Source organism: Zootermopsis nevadensis, unplaced genomic scaffold (assembly GCF_977971745.1).
Source record: "Zootermopsis nevadensis isolate Lab colony 2312 unplaced genomic scaffold, Znev_1.0 Znev_ptg000025l, whole genome shotgun sequence".
NCBI classification, from domain to species: Eukaryota; Metazoa; Arthropoda; class Insecta; order Blattodea; family Termopsidae; genus Zootermopsis; species Zootermopsis nevadensis.
This window is the reverse complement of record NW_028259157.1, coordinates 4,798,327-4,825,765: the sequence shown is the minus strand read 5'-3', so window position 1 is coordinate 4,825,765 and position 27,439 is coordinate 4,798,327. Positions and strand designations below refer to the sequence as shown.

The 27,439-nt window shown below is 38.3% G+C and overlaps 1 protein-coding gene across 8 annotated transcripts in view; it reads left to right on the top strand.

Annotated features, from left to right (window-relative positions):
- Nucleotides 1-25,698, top strand: part of Ipk1 (Inositol phosphate kinase 1) — a 213,593-nt gene extending 187,895 nt beyond the window's left edge. For 6 of the 8 annotated variants that reach the window (XM_087355809.1, XM_087355808.1, XM_087355807.1 and 3 more), the window contains 8 exons: nucleotides 12,448-12,574; nucleotides 13,032-13,257; nucleotides 13,611-13,825; nucleotides 14,009-14,067; nucleotides 14,597-14,669; nucleotides 16,592-16,698; nucleotides 17,089-17,658; nucleotides 18,712-25,698. In XM_087355809.1, coding sequence (XP_087211935.1) covers nucleotides 12,461-12,574; nucleotides 13,032-13,257; nucleotides 13,611-13,825; nucleotides 14,009-14,067; nucleotides 14,597-14,669; nucleotides 16,592-16,698; nucleotides 17,089-17,658; nucleotides 18,712-18,913 — 1,566 coding nt within the window. In that variant the 5' untranslated portion in view covers nucleotides 12,448-12,460 and the 3' untranslated portion in view covers nucleotides 18,914-25,698. Of the gene's footprint in view, nucleotides 1-12,445; nucleotides 12,575-12,966; nucleotides 13,258-13,610; nucleotides 13,826-14,008; nucleotides 14,068-14,596; nucleotides 14,670-16,591; nucleotides 16,699-17,088; nucleotides 17,659-18,711 lie in introns of those variants that run through there. The other 2 variants (XM_087355806.1, XM_087355813.1) reach the window with 2 other exon arrangements.
- Nucleotides 25,699-27,439: the final 1,741 nt, after the last annotated feature.

Below are 27,439 nucleotides of genomic sequence, written 5' to 3'. Positions count from 1 at the left end.
GAGTGTGACCTTTGCTGTTTCTTCAGCACTCTCTTTCAGTCTTCCCCATGCTTTCCAGTTTCCCTTCTAAATTGGTTACGAAGGTTTTCCTGGTCTAATCTTCTAACTTACTAATATTTACTTTCTGCACTGCCTCTGTACCATTCTTTGGAAGTCTCATTATCCTTCCTCTGAAGACTGTTTTAACTAAATAGTGGTCAGTCCCACAACTTTCTCCTTTGTATGTTCGGGCATTTATTACACTCGTGCCTCTTCTCTTGTCTATTAACACATGATCAATTTTGTTGTTGTTTATTCCATCTGGTGATCTCCACGTGTATTTATGTATTTGTTTCCTAGGGAAGAAAGTAGAGCTGATTATCATGTCTTTTACTAATGGCTAAATCAACGAGTCTTTGGTCATTATCATTGGATGTGTCATGTAGAATCCTTGTCCTCTGTAGGTGCGTACGCATTTATGATAGACAGGTTGCACAACTTGGTTCTAATACTTATTTTGCATAGTCTTTCATCTATGGGGTGGAATTCCGTCACATTTTCTTTAAATCTTTTGTCCACTATGAAGGCTACTCCTGCCTCTCTATTGTTTCTTGTACCGCTGTTATGTGTACTCTATATTTAGTTAGTTGATCTGTTAATACTCTCAATGCTCCTGCTTTAAGAAGGGTTCTAACATTCCACGTGCCAATCTCAATATCCTTATCTTTCCGCTTTATTCGTCTTCTGTTAGGTCCGTCTGTCCGAGACTTTGATTGAGGTTTGGAAACATCTTCCTTTTTACGGTGCAAGGTTGTTAGCCTTGCGACCAACCCCCAACCTGGAGGACCAGGGTACCTGTCTTAGTCTGACCTCTCCCCCTCGACCAATCTGGCTAGGGAGGCCCTACCAGTAGCTGTGCTACCGCCAGCATAGCTCATGGGATCACTGAGGTACTCAAGCCCTACCACCACGACAAGGTGCAGGTACCATTAAGTGAGGCATGGAAAGTTAGTTTAAATTATAAACGACGTTGTATCGCCCGTGTTTGCAAACAGTCCGCAAACATATATTCGGTGTTTCATGTTTCCGGTTGGAAGATTCAGTGTTTGCCAGTGTGGACGTGTTGTGGATCACGTCATTGGTCTGTCGTGAGCTTCTGCCAATCCAAGTATTCACAAGGTGGACAAGCGGGTACTCGTTGAAGTTTGGTTTTTGAACCCAGTCATTTGTAGCAACACTTCAGATTTGTTGGTGTCGTTTTGATATATTTATGAAACCCGCATAGTCTTCTTTGAAATTGAATTCAGGCGAACCTCTGCTTACGAAATTTCAAGAAACGAACAATTCGTAAATACGAACGTTACACGGCCTAATAAATTACGACTCCCAATTCGTTTAACGAACAGAACCCCGCGTTTACGAACATTTTACGATGCGTGAAGTTTAAATTTAAGAATATATCTTATGGAAAAAATAAATTCAACTTACGAACATTCGACTTAGAAACACATTTCAAAGAACACATTATGTTCGTAAGTTGGGGTTTGCCTGTATCTCCATACCTAGTTCTATATTTAAGAAAGTGCCTTGTCAACTAATGTTTGTGATTTCTTCATTACAGCCTTTAATTTAATAGAAATATATCCAGCGCAAATTCCAACTGCACGACATGTTTTGAACCATCTGATCAGTGGGATGTCTGGACGCGAAAAAGTGTCTTCCGACTTTCTGTAAACATAATCTGCAAACTGTTTTCAATGACAGGTTCAAAAAAAACTTAATGGACTGTATCCTGAGCCAGTCGAATCCAGAACACATCATCAAACCATACTTTAAGTTAAATTACAACATAGTCCTCGTCTACGCGAATTTTCGTAAGTGATATCGTACTCAGGATTTCCGACTAAATGTATGAATTTATCTGTCACGTATTTACATGCCCCACCTGTCTCATTCTCGTTTGTTTGGTCATCATAAATAGACGGTGCCTCACAAGGCTAAAATGCCTGATACATTGAGATATGCCGTTGTTGCTGAAAGGCGTGAGGTTCAGACAGACGTAAGCTGCCACACGTTCCATTGCGTTCCACGTGTACTCCCCACCGATGTTTGCAAAGACAGTGTGCGTTTACGTGGGTGGGTGTGACTAGATGACACTCATGTGCCTCCCTCCTCCCCTCTCGCACGATTTCTGCCTTGATCTTCGGAGCAAAGATCAGAAATGGGCTTGTCTTCTGGACGGACGACCAGACTATCCTTTATGTGTTCTGAAACGAAAATTAAACGACTGATTTGATTCGTGTCTGTGACGTAAAACTGATAACTAATTGACTTTCAAGGTTTGTGGGCTCTCACTTTTACCTTAGTGGGGTGTGAGGTAAGGTTAGAGCAGAGATCACATCTTATTCGGCGTCTGTACAATGTCCATTCCAGGACAAATCTGTGTGGACAGGTATGTTGTAACCTGTAATACTTGAGCCCCGAGCCGGAATTGTAATGAGACGCACATTATAAATATAAGTGTGTGAGATTTGATGTTGCTGAAGATGTCGATGTCTTCTGGGTTGTAATCAGGGCTGTGGAGTCGGTACTAAAATCTCCGACTCCTTCATAAAAGATCAGTGTGTATTAACAAGGGCAAACCTACTAAAATGGTAAATGACACCATAAGAGATTTCATCACGACCACGCGAATCATCAGCCTAATTTTTAGATTTATAACCTATATTTAAATATACGTCTAATGGTTATTGCAGAAATCGGTTGATTTGTAGACAGTTCGTATTCTTAAGGTCCCGGAGCCAAAGTTACAAAGCATTATTCCCACACCCTGTGGCTCAACGCGTCGTTGAATCTCCCTATGCGTGAGGCCGCCAGCGGCTCACATGGCATAGAAATTGTTCTTAAGATTTTTTATCGAGGTCGGAGTCGGTACATTTTTACCGATTCCACCTAAAATTTCTTCCGACTCCACAGCACTGGGTTGTACTGCCGCGTGGACTTGAGGGTAGGTTAAGCTAACGTTTTGAAGGAAAATATTGCCTTCATCTTCAGCGCTACCTGCGGGTCTAGACGGCGTTGAAATCTAGAAGACCACCATCGACGATAATCATATCATACGTCGATCACTTTCAGGTCCTTATACATCCCGGCGTTGTAGTTGTTATTTTATGTTTTGTAAACAGTTTTTATTACATTTTAATCTTTCATCCTGGTGCGTCGTGTTTTTATCGTGTTTCAGTGACGTGTCATAGAACCTTGCGTTCTTGTAATTATTGTTACTATGTCTTAGCACAACGTTCTGGCGGGAGAAGGGTGAATCTCGCAGTCCTGTGGTACGGTTTCGTTACAGGCGAATGTCGTCAAAGACGAGCTTTTGACACTACAATGACAGTCAATGTCAATTACTTCGTTTTGTTGGCCACTGTTTTTTTACAACAAAATACGTTATCGGGACAGACTCCACGTTCTCCAAAGATAACAGAATCAAATAAATCATTTAATCATTCAGAGATAGTAATGCCAATATTATGGACTAAATTTCCTTATGACAAGTTATTAATGTGAGAGAGACGGGTTCTTTTCGGTAGGTACTCTTAGGTTAGGTTTTCTTTTGTACTTTTAAATTCCGTTGTTTCGTATTGTATAATAACATAACAACAGAAGTGCGCAGAGAAACGACGTTTTTTTTCAGAGACAAATTACAGAGGGGCTCAGGAAAGAAATTTAATGCTATAGTTTGTGGCTCAGAATGATACTAACAGATAGGCTGTTGAGTTCTTGCTTCCAATATTTTTGTATAAAACATGAAGTTTTTCTTTAAGACCCAGTGGTAAATATATGTAACTATCTGCTTTAACAGCCAGTAACTATGCATTTGAAGATTGCTGTCTTCTGGGTTGTTGCACCGTGTAGTCTGGTAGATGTCCAACAACCCAGAAGACAGCAATATTCAGACTCACCGCCGTGAAAACCTCAAATCCCACAACTCGGTATCTGTGACTTGCATGTGATTCTCAGTTTAAACAGGAATTATATCCTGAAACAACATTAACGAGTTGATCTTTATGATGTGGAGAAGTGTTGCGTTTTGTTTGAAAGATACAAATTGAATATATTATTAGTTGTAGTATTTGGACAAGCTTCTACTGAAAATGATCAAATTACCTGCTGCCCTAAGTGAAAGGGATGTGGATAAGTTTCCGAAGTAAATTTCATGCTGAGTAGAATGTAACTAGAATAACCGTTTAATGCCGCAAAATTATACTTTATATAAATACAACTTTGCCGTTTGTTATATTCGGTGCTGGACCACCAAACGTTTTTATGATCCTCGTTAAGTAGGACTTAGGTCAGTACAAAATTACGTTTTGACTTAAACCCTTCTTGCCGAGCAGGAAGATGTATTCTGTACATTTTTCCCTTTTACAGTGTTAGTATTCCGAATGTATTTACGTAGAATTTTTAGAAGACGAGGACGTAAGAACTCGTTTACCTCCCGTTTGTTAATATTTGTCTACGTAGGTTACGACCATCTATCGTTAAGCCAAAACGGTATGCCGTCCCTGTAAGATCTCAAGCGTAAATGACGCCATTGTTATTCAAGTTGACGGGATGTTTCAAAATAGAAAATGCAATGATTTGCTTATTTTGGAGAAGCGCTGTTAATCCAGTACAGTAGCCGAGGCGAATACATCCGTTACAAAACGGATGACAAGGTGATCAGACGAGTTGGGAGGGGTAGCAGGTAAGGATATATGCATTATCTACAGTAGAAATAATATTTCATCGCGGAAGTACGTTGTAGCTCCCTGTGTCAGTTCTTATGCCGGCAATGTCGTTGGGTTCATAAATATATTCGATAGTTTCTCGTCTGTCCGCAAACTGGTGACTTAGGGGAAGCACACATTTTGGGGCCGTGTACACTGTAGGTAACAGAAGTGCTCCAGTGTTTTTGGAATGACTTCCATGTGCCTACGAAAGCGAGAAGGGAATTACGGGCCGAACTCATGAAATTACTTTCTTGTTGTAGACTGCCATTCCCACACGTCTTGGGTTGTATTTAGGTAACTCTGTAACTATTTCAGTGACCGCACAGTGTAAGGCATGCATGATTTGCCGACAGATCGAATACTGGGATCGTGGATTTGAATCCAGCTCGAGGCGTGGATGCTTGTCCGCATTTTTCTGTTATGCTGCCCTCTCCCGAAGAGTTCTTACGATGGCTGATCCCCAGACTAAGGAATCCCACGACGTGTCTGGAAACATTTGTTATTTCCGAAGTTAATTGTGATTTGGAATAAACCAGAGTGTCAAATCCGCGAAAGCTACAAAAATACGTAATTAGAAGATGACTTTTGTAACCAGACAGTGAAATGCTTCCAAAAACGCCTATCCAATATACTCAGAGTAAAGATGCAGTTTTAGCTGAGACGTTGATTAACTTTCAACATTCGACGCCGCTCCTTCCGAAAGCCGAAGTTTTGTAGTAAAATGCTGTTCAGATCGTGGGTTAGCGCGCTTAAGGATTGTTTGAGGATTGAGTCCTACGCTGATCAATGTCCTTTGTTGCTTGCAGTTGTAAATGTGTTATTAATTGGACAGGATAAAAATACGGAACTCGGCCTTTCATCTCCATGACACCGAGTTATTCTGCCTTTCACCCAACACAGTTTCCTGTTCACGATGTGTATTATGAAACTAATTCAACCGGGAGTATGCAGTTGTGGGTTTAATTAAATGGCTGATTGGTGAAAGAGTAAATAGCTTCTGTTTTCATGTAATCGTAATTACTGCCCTCGTAGGGAGCTAATACTGACCAATTCGAAGGTTGATAAGAGAGCAGGTAGTAATGTCGAAACTAGATCTACAAATTATGAGCTGCAACAGTGAAACTGTATAGTAAGACTAGCTGAAAGGAATAGAAAGTTTAGAATGGTCATGTGGCCCGCTAAGGCACAGAATTGCGTCGTTTGTGATTTCTTTCAGGTGGTATTCTTTGAACATGTGGGAGTGGAGGTAAAGTTCCATGCATTCTTAACCTCGGTAGCTTCACGTCGCCGATATTCTGTTTTTATCACTTGCTCGTTTTTTGTTGTCTGCTTTAATATTAATTTAGGTGCAGGAATTAGGTATACCGAGATTTTTTTCGGTTGTAAAAATGCAGGACGTTTTTCTTTTGAATGAATGTTCAAGGTTTGTACCGCCATTTTTCCCCTTGAGTGATGTCAAAAAACTTGCTGTGTGAATTAGTGCATTTAAAACGCATGTAAAACTGTAACATTGCACGAAAAAACCCAGAGCTTGTTTCAGAAACTACAAATAACCCAATCGCATTATTTAAAGAGGTGTTAATGTTCTTGCAAGTAATATGTCGACAATAAAATGACACATTTTCACATGTCATCTTATTTGTTAATATATTTTATTGTTTGGTCATGCTGTACAACTTATTCGATGTATTGAAAGTCGCACAGCGCCAACAGCCATTCGTTGCTTTCAGTTGGATTCGAAACTGCGATGCGAGTTTTTGAACGGCCTGAGACAGTGCGTCCCCCGCGTGTCTTGGAATCTGTGTTCAGTGTGCAGTTTGCTTTAGGTTTTTTCTTTACGTTTATTGAAGACACGTTTCTTCCCCAGCTGTTATCACGTAAAACGACTAGCGCAAAAACCTGCTCAATGTGTGCAATATATCGCAGTGTTTATGTAGTTACTGTGTGAGGATTTCTGTCTTCTGGGTTGTTGTTCAGAGGTCATACTGCCTCCGTCATCAGGGCGATGAATCATCAACCCAAGAGACAGAAATCTTCATACTCACCGCTGTGAAAACCTCAAATCTTACATCGTTAATGTATGTTTTCTGCTTGGCGATACTTTGGTCTACTGATCCTCGACTGACAGTTTCTCTCTAAAATGGATTGGCCGTGGTGGCGCCATGCAGTGGCTACCAAAACCACCTGACTTACCCTTTTGGACGTGAAAGCTGTGGTCTGTGTTGCTTTCTTTAAGAAACAGCATTTAGTCACGGAAGACTTGGATTGCAGCAACCGTAACAAGTGAACGGGGTCGCGCTTAGCAGGTTTTGGACAGAACTGGTCTGCCGCTAGGAGATCTGCCATGTTGAGGAAGGAACACGCACAGGACATTCGTAAAAGTCTTGAGGCTGTACTGTATCACTTGGTTCATATTTGTTTCTCATTCTTGTCGTCAGCCAGAGTTGTAACATTTCTCAAGTTAAGCGGTGATCCTGAGTAATATTAAAATTAATCTTAGGGAATTAGGGTGGGAAGGTGTGAACTGGATTCATCTGGTTCAGGACCGATGGTATGTTCTTGTCTACGCAGTAATGAATCTTTGGGTTTCATAAAAAGCGGAGAATTTCTTGACTAGCTCAGCGAATATCAGGTTCTTACGAGGAACTGTTCTCCGTAAGTTTTGTTACAATTATTCTGCTTTTCGTGTATAAGTCTTTTTCCCCATTCAGTGATCTTCAGTTACAGAGTCATGAAAATATCCACCGTGATAATAAGCTTGAAGTAAATTGGTTGTTTTTGTATAGATTCTGATTCCCAGTTTATTTAATTACTTTTCTGAGCTGCGGCGAGGGGATGTGGAAGGAAGCGGTAGTGGATTATTTTTAACGTATTTTCCAGTTTTTCCTGGAGGGCATAAAATTAACATTTTCAGTCATGATAGCTAGTGTCCGGGTAGAGAATAGAACCACGGATTTCCGAATAGCTTACTTAGCAGGAGCTAGCCACTAATCCTGACACCCGGTTGACTCAGTATCTGCAGTTAAAACAAACGGTTTGTTTTGTTTAATGTCCCTAAACCGAGTAGAAACGTCGAAATGTGGATTCTGATTTACGTAGATAGCAAGTTGGACAAAGTGTTAATGAGAACATTTGAACCCAAGGTAAGGAGCCTAATAATGTTTACTATTTATCTGATACTGGGTTGATCAAATGAGAGAGGTTGGGATGGGCGGAATACTTCGGACGCATTGGAGAGATCAACAGTGCTTACAACATATTAATGTAGAACAGACTGATTGGAAGCTCTAGGGGTAGATGCCACGAACAAATAAAAATGAATTTGAGAGAAAATGTTTCTTTTTTCGGGTTATGGGCTGGATTCAGTGGTTCAAGGTACAGTTTGTCGTTTACGAAAATGTGACTATGAACTTTGGAATTCCGTAAAGGCAGGCACTTCTTCTGAACCCCGAACAACTGTAAACAGACGCGCCGAGGACTCACCAATAATTGCTTAGTTACAGTAGATCCACAAACAAAAAATAATTTGCCAGCCCAACAGTAGTCGCGTGAGTGGTTACTGGAAGATGGAATGTAGGCGAACGCTGGCTTCATCTTCTGGCTGCTGTGAAACTTATTTAACTATTTTTCTTAAGCATGAGGTTCTTACGGCGTCGAAGATGTTGATCGTCGTCTTCTGTCATATTTTTTTGTGACTCATTGGTACTCCATAAACTGGAACAGATCTGAATTAATCAGATAAACTCCATCGTCAGTTCGCTCCAGCCAGCAGGCGTTTTTGGTCAGCTAGTTGAGGCTTACTCTCGCCGAGCTTAACAACGCCTGAGAATAACAATTTATGTTTTCACAAATGAGATTTTACTCTCATTTACAAACTGAGAGATAAGCAGATAAAAATATCGAGCTTCGATACCGCAGGGCAGAATTTTTATATTTATTATAACCAACACCTGAGAGGTTCTGGGGTCTACCCAACCTCCTTTCCAGTGAAATGCAGGGGGATTATTTCCTAGGGGGGTAAAGTGGTCGAAAGGTGAAGCAGAAAATCACCTTCGACTGTCGGAAATGATTGGCTCTTCACATGATGCTAAGACGAAAGGGACTTTGACCTTTGCTAACAGCATTAACCTTATGATTGATTTGTAGGCCTATTATTGTTCTTGTAACATAAAAATGCCACTGAAATAGCATAACCAGAAATAAATCCATAAAACATCCTATTCTGATATTGACCCAGATCTGTTGGGGTGAAATTGAAATGGCTTGGGATATTTTCACGTTCGAAGAGGTTCCTGCGGCAGAAAACGTTTACGAATAACTGGCCCAGTAAATTTAAGCTAATCTCCGCAAAATATCACAGTTTTGTAGTTTGACCGGACAGAAGCTAATTAATACGTCGTTGTGTACTACATTTTGTTATCCCCAGCTGTTGAAACGTGAATGAACAGTATCAAGCTTAGGCTTTTAACATTAATTTCATACGTCTTTGGAAAGTAGCGAAACTTCCCCAAGAGGAAACTGTTCCGTTCTTCGCGTCGTGGTATGTGGTGGTCTGTCTGATAACGTAATGACGCGACCAGAAATTGCGAATGTCCGTCTACGACAATGGGCTTCCCCGCACATCACACTGAAGTATTATTCGTTCACTCAAATGCTTGAAGTGTAAACCAAACGTCTTGTTTGGAAGTAGACGGCAGTTCGTTTTGTCTTCGGGCGAAGATTAAAAAATGTTTTAAAATTTTCATTAGGGCTACGGTTATTAATAAAGTTTGCAAGTACAAAAATTATTTATGTAGCTTTGACGTTATTAATCCTTATAAGGCGGGTTTTACGTTTTTTTTAGCCGCCATTTCCAGGCTGTAGCTTTGTTTCGCAATTTTCATAAGAAACTGCATGTTCGCACGTTATAGTTTTAAAAAGGCAATATCTTATCTTTTGTAATTAGAATTCGTATATGTACACGCACTCACGCGCACTGATTTTATCATCAGCAGTGTTATTTTTTCTTTTATATGCATGCATTCTTATAGGTCAGGGACACATTTATGGCCATGTATAGTTCCTTACCCCTTTTGATGAGGCAACATTTTGTTATGTGCCGTGCATGAAAAGAATTGTGGAACACGGAGCTAGACCGCTGATGCGTACTCCAACTTTAGGAATATAATGAAGGCTTTTCTTGGATGTACGTAGAAATGAATGGCCATGCAAGACAAATGAATGCCTTGTGTATAGCGGTAATTGCATTGCATGCGATGTGGCAAAGTCAGGCTATACGCACATCGTATCGTATTTTTATGAAACTTCCTATTTATTAAATAATTTTTAATAGTACAGTATAAAATGTGGCCAACTATGTAAGAAGATGACTGTGTCCTTTTTATTATTATATTCTACGTTGCACAGGAAACATAAATGTTATAACTTTAAGCGACAAATATTTGTGTCGTGACCTGCGAGTGTGCACAAGACAGACACAAAACGTTTCTGCGCGCGAAAAAGTTAATATCTTGCGTAAAACCGCGATGTAAACAAGGAATGGAGATGAGTGATTTTCGAGTTAGTTCGGTTTGTTTGTTTGTTTCTCTGCCCCTTTGTTTGCGTATTTACAGGGACGAGTGGAAAAACATGGCTGCTGCCTTGGGCACAGCGGGGATGGGAGTGAAGCGACTAATAATGTTTTTAATTTCGGTAAATTCTTTACTCTGTGGAATGTTTTTTGTGATGCATCAATCCACAGACGTGAAACTGATGTTAAAATCATTTCCCTGGACATTTATCAGTACAATATTGCAAAAGCGATTAATTTCAGTGATGTAATTGATGAATATAAAAGCTTTGAGTGAGAGATAAAAATTGTGTTTCGCTGTGGGGCTCAACATTGAAATTTTGACTTGGGTACAGCAATCCTATTCAAGCCTCTTTCGCTTAATTCACAGATTAATTAACAATATCGTCTACACTGCGAGGTAACTCAGACTGCTAATGACTAAGTAAAAGTACAAATGCAATCAATGGCTCAGATTACATATGCTTCAGTATTTGAGAATAATTAGCTGGAGAGGATGTGTAAAGAAGAGGTCATGGCCTAATGTAAGGTACTGTACCTTAGTTTGTTGCGAAAAACCAGGATAGTGTGAGTTTCTTTTAAGAGGGGGTGAAAACATGCCCCTGTAGCACGTCTGTTGGTGAAGACAAAAGAAGCTATATTAACGGAAGGCCTCTTTTGTATAGCATTTCGCTTAAGAACTAAGCCCTATTGTTAAATCTTAAGGTAGGGCAATGTCTAATGGCACTACCTGTAATAACGAGGTTGACCGATGGCCTTTGAGACCCCTTTGTTACAAAATTTAGGCTTGGGTCCCAAAATTAGGGGATCCAATCAAAAGCAAGGATGTGCTGCAGGTACCCCTGGTTTTGGAGAGCCGAGCGTTTTTAGTCGTGTGTGCAGATTCTTCTTGGCTCTTCCCTTTTGGACATCAAGTAAGTCGGTGGCAAACTGCTCGGCCACAATTCGGCCTTTATATTGGAAATTGTACCAAGTTCGATAACTACCAAAATTTATAACAAATTTGATAAAATATATTGGAACTGCATACATCGGCAGAGGCGAGGTGAAGAAGTGTACTTGTGTGATTTAGTAAGTAATATAGACAGTGTGAACACTGGAGCTACCCTGAGCAACCATCTCTCGTGGACACAAGAGGTCCACTGGCGCCCAACAAATAACCAAGAACAGATTAAAAGGGAGATCGGTTACAGTATTAATTTTGTCATATTAAGAGTACATTCTTCTATCCATCTACTGACTGTAGTCATGAAATCTGGTACAATGTAGTTGCAGGCTTTCTGTATCCATTGTAAGTCTCTGGGTTGTAACGCCGCGGTTTTTTAAGACCCAGGAGACGAAGGTGGACATCTTCACCGCTATGAGAACTTCAAATCTCACACAGACTGTAGTAGTTTGTACCGCGGGTATTTTTTGAGAAAATTGCTAAGTTAAAATGAACTTTACACAAATTTAATAGTTATATTTGACTGATACGAACCGAAATTAAATTCATCTGATAATAATTTTGGCATGTACGAATACTGCAAAAACCAGATTCTGTCAGAATCCTTAATAATGAAAATGGAAAATAATAGGCAGACAACTCCGACCTCCTCATTGCGCGCTCTTCTTATGCACTGCATGCAAGGAATGCACATGTCTTCGTCGATTTTCTTAACTGTATTCCTCTTCTTCAAAAGTTTGTGAGTATATTTATTGGCGTTATATTTTCTCACGTGAAGGTTATTGTTTGCTGGGGTATTTCAGACGTACCTGCTGCTTTCATCATCAGGGCGACTCACAGCTCCTATGTTGGAGGCAGCAAGTAGCTCTGAAACGTCGGCAAACTTCTACCAAACAACATGGCGCAACACCCCAGAAGACATGCTCGCCCCCGTGAGAATCTGAAATCTCACGTTTTCTCACGTGTTTGTATCATTCAGGGGCTGAATGTGACTGAAGGGCTACGTTTTCAAATTAGACATTACACTCTTATTGTAGACAGCTATTTATTATACTTGACGCAACGAGGCACTCCTTTAGTACTTCGAGGAAGTGTAAATATCCTGACGGAAACGTTTCCATTGCATTGGGCGGAGTTACAAAGGATTTAAGCCATTTAAAGGTGGCTTGCGTTTGTTTCAGACCTGTAGCAGCAATGCTGGACTCATCAGGGGGAGATCCCCGAGTCCCTCGTCGATTCAGTCTCAGGAACAAGAAGTGGAAGTATCGAGGCGAAGGGAATGCTAACCTGGTGCTTGCTTTAACTCAGGTCGGTGTTTTTAGTCTTCATTATAATCGTTCTGTCCCGGAAATACGCACAGTTTGCATGAATCTCTACAGCAGTGCGGAATTCTAGTCTAGAAGTCGTACAGATGTACAGCACAGTCGAGTCCAGACTATCTAACCTGAACGCGACCGAAGGACGGTCCGATAATCGGGAATACTAATGAAAAAGGCGAGGGTAAATGTCAAGTCAGTTTTTGATATTATTAAATTATGAAGAAAATACAACGCGGTATCAAATAAAAAACTCACAAACAGAAATGTTATTCAGCGTAATGTAAATCTGTGAATTAAATAATTTATTTACACTGGACTTGAAGGGTTAATATTGAGAACCTCTGCAGTAATGTCTATATAGATTGTGATTTTTCATGTTAGTTTTCAGGAATGGTGGTTACGTGGTGTTTGTTGATGACTCACCAGTTTCTTCCTTTCGTAATCAGGAGCGCAAAATTGTGCGTTTGCGTAAATGCGACGGCGCCGGCGGAAACGAGGGTGAGGATGTATTGGCAGAGAGAGAGCGAGAGCACGTGTGGCGCGAGGCAGTGTTCTGCAGGGGCGTCATGGTGCCACTGCTGGGGGAGTGCTATATCCAACCCCCCACTGCTGCGCGAATGGACCGAGGAGAAGTGAGGCGTCTGGATCAAATGTTACGGACACAGCGTCCAGGTATCCCGTACAATAGTAACGCATTGTCATGTCAGTACTGCGGATTAGAGTTAAATCAGAAACGCCCTGCTTCTAACGTAAAATAATAAAACACTAGTTCAGTAGTCGGGACGAAATTGTGCGTTCCACTTCCGTTAGAAGTAAAGGGGCAAGGGTGGAAAGAATAGCTGATAAGGACGCATGTAAGTGTCCGCACTATAAACATAACTTCCCAGTGTCAGTACTTTGTAGCTCCCTGCCTGAGCTCCTGTACCCTTAATGCATTTGGTTTACATATAAAATAAAAATATCTACTATATTAAAAAAACCATGTTTAATCCTTAGAAATGCTAATGGACGCGTTTGTGTCGTAGCCTATCGACATCACAAGAGTCTGCAGTTTGGCTACGTGACTGTGTATCCAGACTACGCGCTTCTTCCAGTGCATTTGAGCGTACCGCCAAATTTACCTCCCAAGTCTGAATTTCTGCCTACTTTCTGTGTGGAAGTAAAACCCAAACAGGGTTGGGTACCTGCCCCTGATCGACGCCTGTCCAAGTGTACATTCTGCCTTAACCAGTATCTCAAGGTAGGAAGAAATTTATTTCGCTAGTTTTAAACGTCAAAGAATCACAACAAATTTCCAGAACCTTTCTTTATGATGTGTCTTGTTCTGAGTGAAGACGTGCCAGACTCTAAAATTGACTTACTAAGACACTTGCTTACGATAATAATCGTATTAAAGGTACTGATATGTGCTTCTTTTTTTCAGTTGAAGAATGGCAGCATTCGTTGCCAAAGTCTTTACTGTCCGCTGGACCTCTTCTCAGGGTGCGTATTCTCCTTTCTGGCAGAATGTACTTGGGGGATTTTGGTGGAATTTGATTACACCGTAATGTGCTGCCTTAAAGGATAGGGTTCTGGTGACTGACATTGCGTGTTTTGACTCTCGGGAAATTTGTAAGAAAAATGATGATGGGAGTCAGATGAGACTGGAATTGTAGCTTTAGATGGGTCTTTCAGTTGCCAGCCTATGGCAATGACAGTGATGATAATGACATGCTTATGGAACATTGATGGATTGATGATTGGCAGGAGAAAAGCAAAGTACTCATTCTCGCTTTGTCCGCCATACCTCTCACGTGGACTACCCTGTGGCTGAATCCTGTTCTCCATGGTGAGAAACTGGGGACTGAATTCTGAAACAAGTCTGAAAATTTCCCACTGCACTCTCTTTACTTGTGCTGGTCAAAATTTTGTAAACTGTTCACTTATATATACTGGCGTGGATGCAGTTCTAGATTTCGTCTACACTGGAGTAACTTCCAACAAATTGGATTGTTTTGTTTGTTTCTTGTAGAAATCGCGCGAGGATGATGAAAGCCCTGCAGGCCTTGGTTGCAGCTCCACAGAATAATCTTAAAATTTTCAAGGTGTGTATTTTTACATTGTAATTTATGAAGTATCTTAGCTTCATCACGTCAAGTAATTTACAGTTTATTTCCATCCAAGGCTGGTCGTGAAGGTTTTTTAAGAGTTTTGTTTACTTGTTACGATTGAAGATTTAAGTATGCAACAAACATCTTACTAATTTATACTCGTGTATGGGAACACTTTGCTATGAAGGCATATGCGGAACATGAAGATGTATAGCTCCACATATTCTGGACATTGGCCGTGGGTGGTGGTTTCTAGTGCTCATTGCACAGGAGGTTGAGTTAATCTCAGGGTTGGTGTGGATTTTGTGGCAAAGAAAATACAAAAATCTTGCACCAACTAGGAGTGAACCCTGGTTTATGAGATTTGAGGTTCTTATGCCAGTGAAGTTGTTTTATATTGGTCTTCAGGTTAGTAATGCTGTGTGGACTTGTAGGTAGACACCAACATCTTTGAGGAACATACTGCCTCCATCTTCAGGGCTGAGTCCTGGCATTACTACCTTGAAGACCAGCTTCCACTTACTGGTTGTCCAGCCTGTAGTTGGAAAATGAAGCTACTGAGATTTCTGAACTCTGTTCTCTCAGAAAAGTGAGAGGGCTTTTGAAATAACTTTTCATACTACTGCAGTACTCCATCGGTTCTTGCGAGTACTGAAATATACACATTATGGCACGCATCGCTTTCTTGCTGTTACGTGAAATTTTGTTACAGTGTAAATTTGTCTTTGCCTCAAACATTTTAATCCATTCATCGCTAGCTTAAGAAATGAAATATTTTATGCTCGACAAAAATGGTGATAGACAAGACGGCAATTTTGTTCTCTGCATGCACGTTAAGAATCCTTGTTTGTTATGGTGGTTTTGGTTTGGTAATTTAGAAGTATGTAATTTTATCGTGATCTCGTAATACAGTCTTGCAAAATGGGACATGTCAACTTTGTTGTAATTGAGTCACAATACATGAAGTTATACAAAGAAAGAAAGAAAAAGCAGTGAAACGTTCTAGCTACTGGTTAATAGTGACCAAGTATCATGTGCCTCCATGAGTCAAAATTGTGACTGTAAAACCAGGGCAATTTATGGTCTTTTGTGTGTTACAGTTTTCAGTGTTAAGCAATCAGTGACTGAACCCACATCTCTTATCTGTGTCTGTGTTGTCTTCTGATTTGGAAAAACTGTGGTAACAAGAAGTTTGGAAAACTTGTCATCATTTATCACCATCAAGTGAAAAAGTAAATATAGATGTGGTTACCATGTTGTTACTTTAATTGTATACAAAATTTCCTTGACAAGATATAATTTTATAAATAAACCACCCAGAAAAATTTGAAAATTTTGAAAAACACTGGGAGAGGTGTTAGAAATATATTTATGCTCTTTCTCAGAGTAAGAGATGGTGTTTTGCAGCCATAAATGAAAACTGACAGAGGAAATTATATTTTTGTTTTTGAATGAAACATGGTGATAATGGTTTTGAATATTTCTATAATAATAATAATAATAAAAATTTGTAGAATTCATTTTTTGTGTCAGGGACATTTTTACACATATCAAAACACTTCATTATAAATGCTAGAGAACTGTGTGTGTTGTGGACATTGGTTATCTGACATTACGCTTAGCTTTGCTTAAAAAAATGATCAGTAAACTATGAAGATTGCATCATGTTGAGTACTTGTAGTTTGGGGGGGGGGGGGGGGATTGTTTGAGGTTATTTGTTTCAGTACTTTGTCTGTGAGAGACAGGTAAAAATATAAAGTTGTTCCTATGCATCATGGACAGTTGAATAAAGATAAACAAACACATTCTTAGCCTTGAAATGAAATGGAGGTGAGTGTTGTGTGTCGTACTCCAGCTGTTTTACTCCCACCCCACTCAAGACAGTACAGTGCTTCATGACAGTCTTTTGTTTTCAGGATGGTGTTCTTGTTTATGGAGAGGAGGCCTGCAGTGACCTGCCCACCATATTGCAGAACTGGTTTTGTGATCCATTACAACCTCTTGAAGCAACTAATGTACCCAGGTATGCACGATTAATCTCACTCTGTACTGACCCCAAACCTATTTTAAAACAAGGCGTATAAAAGGAAGTCAAATTAACAGGTATAGTCAGCACAGTAGTTTTTGGCTGGTGGAATTTTCAAGGGGAAGGCTAGGAGTGAGTCACTTGTGGGACAGTATAATGCTGACTGCACTGAGGAGCTTATCGGACTGAACACCCAAACAAAAGAAATACACTGACCGTGCCACCTCAGGTACACAGAGTAGGCCCGTCCGCCAGCTCCGCTAGCTTCTCCACCTGCCAAAAACTACTGTGCCGACTATATAAGCATTTGGATACACTGTGTTCAATCAATGCAAAAAAGGTTTAAATGGCATCATATGAAATACGGAATATAATTTTTCCTTTCAGACTAGTGGACAAACTTTGCTGCCTGGTGCTAGAAGCTCTGACCTCTGATCTCACAGGACCTGAGAAGCTAAGTGATAGTGAGACTGATAATGAAAGTGATAATGATATTGCGCTATGGGAAACTGGTTGCGAAGGCCTCGTGCACCCCACTTCCTTACCAGATGGCTATGGGAGTAACGGTTGTCATAGAGTGTCGGGTTCTGGCTTGAAAGATCGAATTCCAGCAGCGCTGGTTGCGGCAGTGGCCCCACTTTTGCCGGGTCCATCCTGTGATTGGACTGCTGAGCCTTTTCCAGTGGACTGCATACTTGCCCGTATTCTGCGAGTTCAGAAGCTGGAACAGACCGGTACAGATCGAGTTTACGAAGCGTACAGGGGTCGAACACGTGTGCGTCACCTCGTGAGAGAGAATGTAGCAACGAGTGATTATGACTATGTTGCTGATATGCTGAGTGCAAGAACTGAAGCTGGTCCTGGACTCTCCCCCCTGCATCGCTATTTGCTCGCTACTACAGCCAAGGACTGCTCCATTATGTTAGCCTTCCAGCGCCTTCCTGACCAAGACTGCAGGTATACGCTGTAGGCCTACTTTCATTACTTTATTTTATGTATTCTTTGGGTGTCTGGTTCTTGTTACTTTGTCTTGAGTGTCTGAGGAACAGTACAGAATATATCAGAAAAGACAGTTGGCACTCTGGCAGAGATTTAAACCTTGGACCATCCACGTGCATAGCAGGAGCACTAATCACTACACAGCAGTGTTCAGGATATGATTTTTATGCCATCACAGGAACTTTGGCTCTTATTTGTTATTTATTAGATTCAGAATCCACATTAACCTTTATTTTATGGGCATAGAGGATGTACGTAAATACCTGTGTTATGAGCTGCATTGCATGAATGATGATGATGATGATGGCCATCTCTTCCGCATCCTACCATTGATGGGTACTGGAAACTTTCTCATAGATACTTCCACCTCAGAAGCACAGGGTTTAGCCATGCCAGTATATTATAAACCGTTATGTATGATGTCTGTTACGGTCTTCTGGGTTGCAACACTGTGTGGACTTGCAGGTGGGTACCAACAATCTGGAGGAACATACTGCCATCATCTTTAGGGCTGAAGTGAGAAATGTTGAGAAGTACACGAGTTATGTTGGTTTTGGAGGGGAACCATGTCTTGGGGATTGGCGAGTCACATCCAAAGGATGAGATGGAGATTGTCCGGGGTAATAGGAATAAATTGTATGCAAGGAACCGAGAAGGAAATCTGGATCAGGAAAAAAAAAACAGTCATATACCTTTCTGGGGCTGGGAGAGGAAATGATGGTTAATGGGAATAGAGGGGGAAAGTGGTGGACAGAAGAGTCCTAAAAGGGGTCAGTTTTAGAATGGCCTGCAGCAGACTTTTAAGTAAGGCTCTCATAAGAGCCACAAGCAGAAAGTGGTTCCATGTTATGCATTCATTTATATGAGTACACTGTGTTATATTAATTCTCTTTAAATTAGAAATCTGTTGTCATAATTATGAGACAGAACGGAGAATAAATGTATTAGCATTATCTGTACCTACATTAGAAATTTGGCCAATGGTATTGATGTAATTGTGGTTAATTACAGGCTCTGGAATCATATTCCTGCTCACCACGTGGTTCAAGATTCTGATGGTTGTGGTTATGTGGTGAATGTTGGAGTTACAGACCTTGATCCCAAGCCTTTATCATGCATTGAGAAACATCGTAAGCGAGACTGTGAAGTTCTGACAGCTTGCCTAGAGTTGCTGAGGCCTCAGGCAGGTAGTGAAAGCAAATTATTTTGCTGAGTAGACTTGTTCACTTGGTCCATATTGCCTTAGAACATAAATTATCTTATGTATGTATGAAATATGAATGAACCGCATATCTTAAACTGAAATTAACAACTGAATTAGCAGTGCAAATCCATGAACATATTCAGTAATGTTAGCTGTGCCTGTAAGAAATGGGCAGTAATATCACTGCTATGTTTTAATTTATGGCTTAAAAATTCCTGAAAGTCGTCATTTTATTTATGAATGATTCATTGAAAGTGATCCATAAAAATGAACATTATGTTATTCCAAGAACAACTAATAGTGAAAATTTTTTTAGTAATTTTTGGTTAATACACAGTGTATTTTTCTTTTCTTATTTTAAATATGTGTTATTTATGTTAATGTGTTGTTCTGTATATATAAACTAAATAGATTGGCCCATCTGGGCAAAATGTCAAAATGTAGAACAGGTGTGAAATCACAGTCACAGGACTTGTTATTTTTGTGGTTTTCACATAAAGTCCTCTCGCTTTTACAGTTTGTTGAGATGCTTCCACTGTGGTGTGGTTAACTGGATTCAATCTGAAAATGGAACCTACTAATTTGTATGAAATATTTGTTTACTCGCCCAATATGGCACAGTGTTATCACCCAAAATTTGTTTTTCCTCCTGAATCCATGACATAAATAATTTGTTTCTGTATAGTACATTCCCACACAGTTATGAATTATGTAATTGATGATGGAGTTGAGGAACAGTGAAAATTGATATATAGTTGCATTTTCCTGGAGGAGCCGTGAAAGAGCAGTGATGCAGTGCAAAGAAATGGATATATAGGCCGTGGTGTGTGATATGCCAGGAAATGTATGTTTTAATTGCATTCCAGTATTGGAATTTTATAACTATTAACTAATTAATTCCATGGAACAGAGTTGTTTGTGAGAAGCTAATAATACATTCAGCTAGTTAAGAAATTTCCTCCCTTTTATGAAAGTCAAAGGTTCATTACTGTGTTCACAAGAGTGACTTTGAAGAGACATTTTTAAGATATAAGTTTTGGCCCAGGCATCAAGTAATATAATTACTTGTATAAAAGATATTGGAAATTAATTCTAATAACTACAAGTATGAATACTGAAACTTATAATTTTATTCTGAATATTTACTCTTATGGAATGTATTTGTATATCCAATTCCACAGTGTTTGAGAAGCGAAGTAAACAAAACCCCCATCCTTCCTCCTGTGTTCCATGTGATGATGACTTGATACAACTTGTTCTAAAAACATTTACCTGGCAATGGAATTTATTTTACTGTTTATACACATACTATATACATTTATCACAACAAATGAAACATGTAAGAAATAAAAAAAAATGGGAAACAATGTGTTAACACCAGAGTCCACAACACATGTTGGTTGAAATGATTTAAAGCAATGTATTTGGAACGGTCAGTACTGTAGACCTGCCTTAGTTAGCAAGAGCTTTAATCATTGAAAAATGCAGCCAACTTCCCTGATACTTCAAAATATGGAAAGACAGTTGTGCTCCCTCAAAAAAATATTACTATTAATAATGATGAAAGTTTTGTTTAGTCCTATACCTAACCAAAAGGACCTATACAAAGTTCCTTTCTATAATATATTAAATATATAATGAAAATACTGTGTATGTGCTCTGTTGGTAGCCCTGTCTCTCTCTACTGACCACCCCTCTGTATTGTTACATTGTTTACTTTGACTCCCAAACTTCATTGAGTCAGGAATAGTGCGCAATGTGAGAGTGTGTTGCACTCCATGTAACTGTTGATTTACTTGGGCCTAAGTAGTAACTAAACTAGTTTCCTTTCAGCTTAACCTTTAGAAGGGTATCCAGGAACAAGCGGGAAGTGCCAGTTTGGAAAGGTTCAGCATAATCATTGATGATAAACAATCATAACAGTACAAGAAAACAGATGAGTGTAATGAAAGTTATGGATGATTGACCAGTGAATCAACAGCCACTTAATATCCAATTTCCTTATTTCATGGTAGGCTTAGAAAATTAGCAGACTACTTCATAAAAAATATGGAGAACAGCATTGCCACTATTGTCTTACTGAAAAGGTTGATATGCACTTATGAAAAATAGTGGGAATATAATGTAAGATTTCAGGTTTTCACAGCGGTGAGTATGAAGATTTCTGTCTTCTGGGTTGTTGCACTGTGTAGTCTGATCGATGTTTACCAGCGTTTCAGAGGACATACTGCCTCCGTCATCAGGGCGATGAATACAACCTCTGAAACGTTGGTTAACATCGACCAGACTACACAGTGCAACAACCCAGAAGACAGAAATCTTCAGTGGGAATATTAGTTTATAGAAGAGCTGAAGCAAAGAGGGTTTATGGAACGTGTCCCAACCTTAGGGTCCTCATTGGTTCCTTCTTAGTTGGATGATGCGATGTCACCAAGGGTGGTTGTGAAACCAGTGTGTAAATTTCCATCATTAAAGGATGTAGTATGTTGTCCAGTATGGAAAATGATTAGTGTATCACAAGTGTGGTTTATGGTTGGCATTGACAGATACATTCAGTATGGCAGCCAAGTTACTTCTACAACAATGTATGTTGCACAGTGGAGCCAGTTTTTGTACATGTACAGTCTTTTTTATAAATATTTTGCATGATCAGGTTATTTTGCATGAGTTGCCTTTACTTGATAATTGTATCAAGTGAAATGTTTTTTAACAGTAAAGAAACTATAATATTTATGGAGTTGGCCTGGTGTGGTATTACATTTTATTTTTTGTAATCACTTAATGTCCAATTAAAGTACTAAGATTAAAGTGTGTATTACAACATGCATTTTTTGTTACACCCTTTTAATTTGTATATCAGCCATATATTTGATACACTGAATAATGTATATTGTTGTGTGTTTTTTTACAATTACTAAAAACATTAATAAATGGGCACTTGTAACAGAGAGCTAAATCATGTGGAAGGAGCATTTGTTTAAAAAAATTATGATGTGGGAATAATTCATACATTCAACAGCTACAGCTGATGCACTGAAAAATGGCATGTCTTTATTTCATATTTCAATACCATGATGTCATATCTGAGACATTAGTGTCGTTTTAAAAAAAACTGTTTGAATCAAACAATGACTTCATATTTCAAATGCATTGTGCACTTGTGTAGAAATAAATTTTTCGGAACTGATTATCGATCTTTAATAAAACTGAGTATATTTGATTCAATTTATATTATATATTTTACACATATTTAAAAACATTAGCAATTCACACTTAGATAATTCTGAGGTGATATTTAAAATGTGTTGTAAACTTTTCCAGATATTCAAGATAAACAATCCTGAAGACATCATTTTGGAAAATTAGTCTGCTGTATAGTTCCTGTTGGACTATAATAATTGCTAAATCAGTTGCTTCATCTGATAAAAGCCTGGCTGAACTTTTGGTTATTATAATCACTGTTGCTGAGGAAAACATACAAAACAATTTTGGTTGAGCTGGATAATTAATTAATTAAGGGCGCATCAGTTACGCTGCTGTTCACAGACAGAAATAGTGAGACAGCTTTACTCATCTGCCCACACTAATACACATGGTTAAATAGGTCACAGAACCTTTTAAATAAGTATTTTAATGTACAGAATTGTAGAATGCAACTTTTTTAAAGTGCAGATGTGTTATTTATGTAAAATTTGAGGTTTTCACAGTGGTGAGTATGAAGATTTCTGTCTTCTGGGTTGTTGCGCTGTGTAGTCTGGTCGATGTTTACCAACATTCATTGCCCTGATGACAAAGGCAGTATGACCTCTGAAACGTTGGTAAATATCGACCAGACTACACAGGGCAACAACCCAGAAGACAGAAATCGTCATGTGTTATTTAATTCAGCATTTGTTATTTGTATTATTATGAATGATATATCGATCAGATAATAAAAATGTTACCAAGTTTAGCAGAATACAGAGTACTCTTACTATTCAGTATTAGGAATAGATGAGATTTACACAGTCTTAACCTTTGTCATACAGTAAAAAGTTATTTAAATGTGAACTGCACATAAGAAACAATGCAAGGATGATAAAGATTAATTATTTTTATAAAATTAGACCTTAATCCAAAGAAAATGTCAATATTTTATACTGAAGAAACAGGATTTTGCTGTTCTCATGTGTGTGCTCATTGATATTTGTTGTGGCAGTCTTTGATTTACACTTCAAGCTTATAGATATTCATGCACATTCCTGGGAAACAGTACAGATAGATGAAGAGTGTACTTGTGTATGGTAAATCAGTTTGAAGGTTAGTGAGGGGTGCTTTAACTACATTCTGTATCTCTGAATAAAACAATGTTGTATCATTCAAACTATTGGCATATACTGTGTAATAATTAAAACCTGCACACTTTGAGATTCATTCTAATTATTGTTTATCTGTCTTGAAAATTGTAGGTTAAAACATTAACCCGTCAAAACTCCATTGTCCTTTTTTGAGGACATATTTCGGTTCTAAATTTAAAAAAATATTTGATGCATGAATATACCAGTACTTCATTATCTGAAATATTGAAAAATTTTGTGATGTTACTTTACATTTGTGAGATTTTTGGTTCTTACAGCAGCAGGCATGAAGGTGACTGTATTCTGGGACATCCCAAAAGACGATCATCTTCTAATTTCCATTCATTTCTATTACCATGATCTTTCCTAAATATAATATAGTAATTAATTTTATGTCAGGGTTTGTGCAGTTATCTGTTTCTTGTACATGTGATGTTGATCATAACTTTCTTATACTGCGTAGAAGAATTTGCCATTACCAGGGTAAAGGGGTATAAGTTTAAAAATTATAACTGAATTGTGATTTAAGATTGCTGTCTTCTGGGTTGTTGCGCCGTGTAGTATGGTAGATGTTCACCAACGTTTCAGAGGTCATACTGCCTCTGTCATCAGGCCGATGAATGAGCCAAGAAAGAATTTTACTGTAGGTGATCTTTCATAAATGGAACAAATGAAGAAACAAACTATGTTTCTTAGTTATTAGACCATTAAATTTTTCATTGAAAAGACCAGACTTGAGTAAAATTACCAAGTCTGATGCACCATAATTACAAGCTCCAGCTATATTATCACTGTTCACAAGATGGTGTTAGAAACAAACTGTTAGTTACCATTTACTTTTATGTAAGTAGTCATTGTTAGATGCTCCTTTATTTTGTAATCGTGTATATCAGATATTGATTAAATTTTTTATTAACCAAGATTGAGGGGAACAGAGGCAGTTTGTGTGTGTGTGTGTGTGTGTGTGTGAATTAAACTGATATCCCTGATGATTATAGGATATATTTTGGAGTGAAAATGCAGTGGCAATTTGCATCCATTGTGTGTAATTTATGAAACTGTTTTAACCATGACATTTTGTTCATTATTTGGGTTGTCAATTAGGTGTGCAGAGAATACCATATTGCAATTCAGTGAAAGGAAGAAATATCTGGAGATGTTCTTAAAAGTACTGTGTAATAAAATAAAATATCATTAAGTTGACTTGTGTGGGGTATAAATTTAACTTAATATGAAACAAATATGACGTTCTAGCTAGCTTGTAATTGTAAAATCGTGATTTTAGAACTTTTTTTTATTTTGCACACATGATTATGCCTACCTGCATAAGTATTCTGTCAATTAATTTGTACAACCAAAAATATCTTTGCACATGAATAAGTTGCAAAAAATTTGTTTTTAGTTGCGTGCGTGATGTTGATTTAAATGTTTTATACTGCTTTCAAAAACATCACTTGTGTTTTTAAATGTGATACAGAGCTTTAATTTTCAAAGGGGACTTTATAGATTTCCTTGTAATATACTTTAAAACAATTGTCCTGAATAATAGTCACATTGTCTGCAGATAATTTGTGTGCTGGTTTGCATTCTTCGTAAATTATGTTTGTGTGGTGTGGTATGTCAGTGTAAGTGGTAAAGAGCAAAAACTGAGGAGCAAAGGATGATGGGAATGAAATAATTAACCATAAATTAATTTTTGATTGACAGCTATTTAAAGTAGCTGGAACTGGTATGAATAATTTTTGTATGTGCCTCACTTATTTTAAAAACAACAATTAAATTACTTTAGCCTTTGCATTGCAATGTTAGTATAAGGAAACTCAACCAGGAATTTAACATATAAGATTTATTTTAAAATGGCCTATTCAATTGAACATATGTGTATGTATTTTACTGTTGCAAATAATATAGAGAGTGTGGCCCACATTTTGAATCCACTGGACAGATTTTGACATATCTCATGAACCTTAACTTTATTCTGTTGATGCAGATGGAGAACTACAATTACAGATTGTTTGAAAACACTTATCTAAAGACTAAACATAGAAAATACATTAAAAATGTAATAACTGTTTAGTAGTGCATAGTATTGTTCCAGAAGACAGAATAAACAGTTAAGAAGATAAACATAAATTTGATAATTTCTGCCTTCATTCTCAGTTACAGTCTTGGGCAGAAGGGGTGATTCATCATGGTCTCCCTATACTGCACAGTAAATAATGGTTTAGAGGACTAAAACTAATGTCAGTTTTAGAATGTGTTCTGTTTAAATCACACTGTATTTTATAAAATCTAGAACTATTTGCAATTTTGTATATCAGAAACCACAATAGAAATTCTAAACTGTACATCTTTGCATGTTAACATCATAAATACTGAAGACTGAATTGTGTGGTGAGGAAAATATTTTCTGTTACTGTATCCAGATTAGTCCTATTAAATGGATTTCCTACAGCATTATTGAAAAATTTCTTTGTGTCTCTTTTTTTTTAATCTTGGTACCTTTCATTGAATACTCAGGTTGAAGACTTTATCCATTTAAATTGAATAAATTAAGCTTTTGTTAGATTCAACACATCAACCAATTGCATATAACTAAAGGTGCAAATGTTTGCCCTAAAAATGCTTTGGTTTAAGAGATATAATAAAAACAGTATGCTTTTTATGGATAAAAACTAATAGTAGGATATGGAGTACTTACAGTGGTGAGTATGAAGATGGCTGTCTTTCAGGTGTGTAGTCTGGTAGAAGTTTACTGACATTTCAGAAGCTCTTGCTGCCTCCATCATCAGGGTGATGAATAAGTCTCTTTTCTAAGCCTGGACAGCTGAGGCCTGAGGCTTGTCACATCTTGGTTCACACTTCACAAACATGGGAGATACATATGTAGAATTGGTGGAATGATGGTTGGCTGTGGAAAATGAAGTGATCTGTGCTGTGATACCATTGGCCACAACATAATTCCAAACTTGTATGACTTTCACAAATATATGCTTGGAAAGGAGGGGGATATCGCAAAACAATTGCCCTTATTGATGCTTGGACAGATTCTTTGCCATCTTACTCCCTCTTGCCCTTTCCATCTTCCCTTACCTCTTTCAGTGAGGTAGCTGAAGCTTTCAGTTGTTTTGCATCCACTGTAGGTAGTTATCAGCACTTTGGAAGAACATATCACCTAGCTCAAATCTCAGATTTTGGTTAAACGTTTTTCCCTTTTCCACCACAACATGTGGACTTTCCTGAGGTTGAATCTGTGTTACTGTGGTAAGAAGCCAGTGACTAGTGACCTGAGCTATGGCATGGCCTGGAAGCAAACTGTTTGTGTAACATTGAGTCATATTACCTGCCTACCACAGTCACTACTATAACATCTTTCCAGAATTTATAATCCCTTTGGAATTTGACTGTATTTATGACTTGGTTTTATGTCATGTCCAAACTTGTAGTTTTATCTGTTGTCAACTTATATACCATTTTCTTTCTCTGTTTGCAGGAAAATATTTTAGTTATCCAATCTGGTATTTGTATTCACCTCTATCTCATTTAATACCATCAGCATGAACAGGAACTTGATTTGGGCCATTTACTTTCAACCATCCCTTGTCTTTATCTTTTCAGTCTAATATTTGAACCTGTCTTATCCAATTTCTTATTTATTCTCATGTTACACAAAAGAAAATCATTAGCTGAGCCATAAGTTTTGTGGAGTAATGACTTAATTATATTTAAGTTTTTGTTTCTGTATAAACCATCTTGAAGTATAATTATAAATTCATTTATTCTAGTTTATTTGGAGGTTATCTAATGGCATAGTAATGAATGAAATTAAAGGAGAAAAGGGGTGAATCATGGTAATCTACTCCTCGCAGTGGAAACTAAAAGTAAATATGTAAGATAGTTATGACAGTAATTTACAGTCAACTATTGTTTTACCGCAAAAATAATTACACAAGAAAGCACAACCACCATTGTTTACATGTGTTTATAATGGATGAGAATTTTTGGTTGACGAAAATTGTAGGGATGAAAAGGAGTGAGATAGAATATGCTCGTTTAGTGCTGGGATTAATGATGTGAATTGGATTGAAAGAAATTGGGAGAGATGAACATGAATATGTTTTTTGTCATAAATTTCAGAATATTTATTGACGGTCTGTGGAATTATAATTACCTCGAAACGGAAGGAGTGATAATAGTC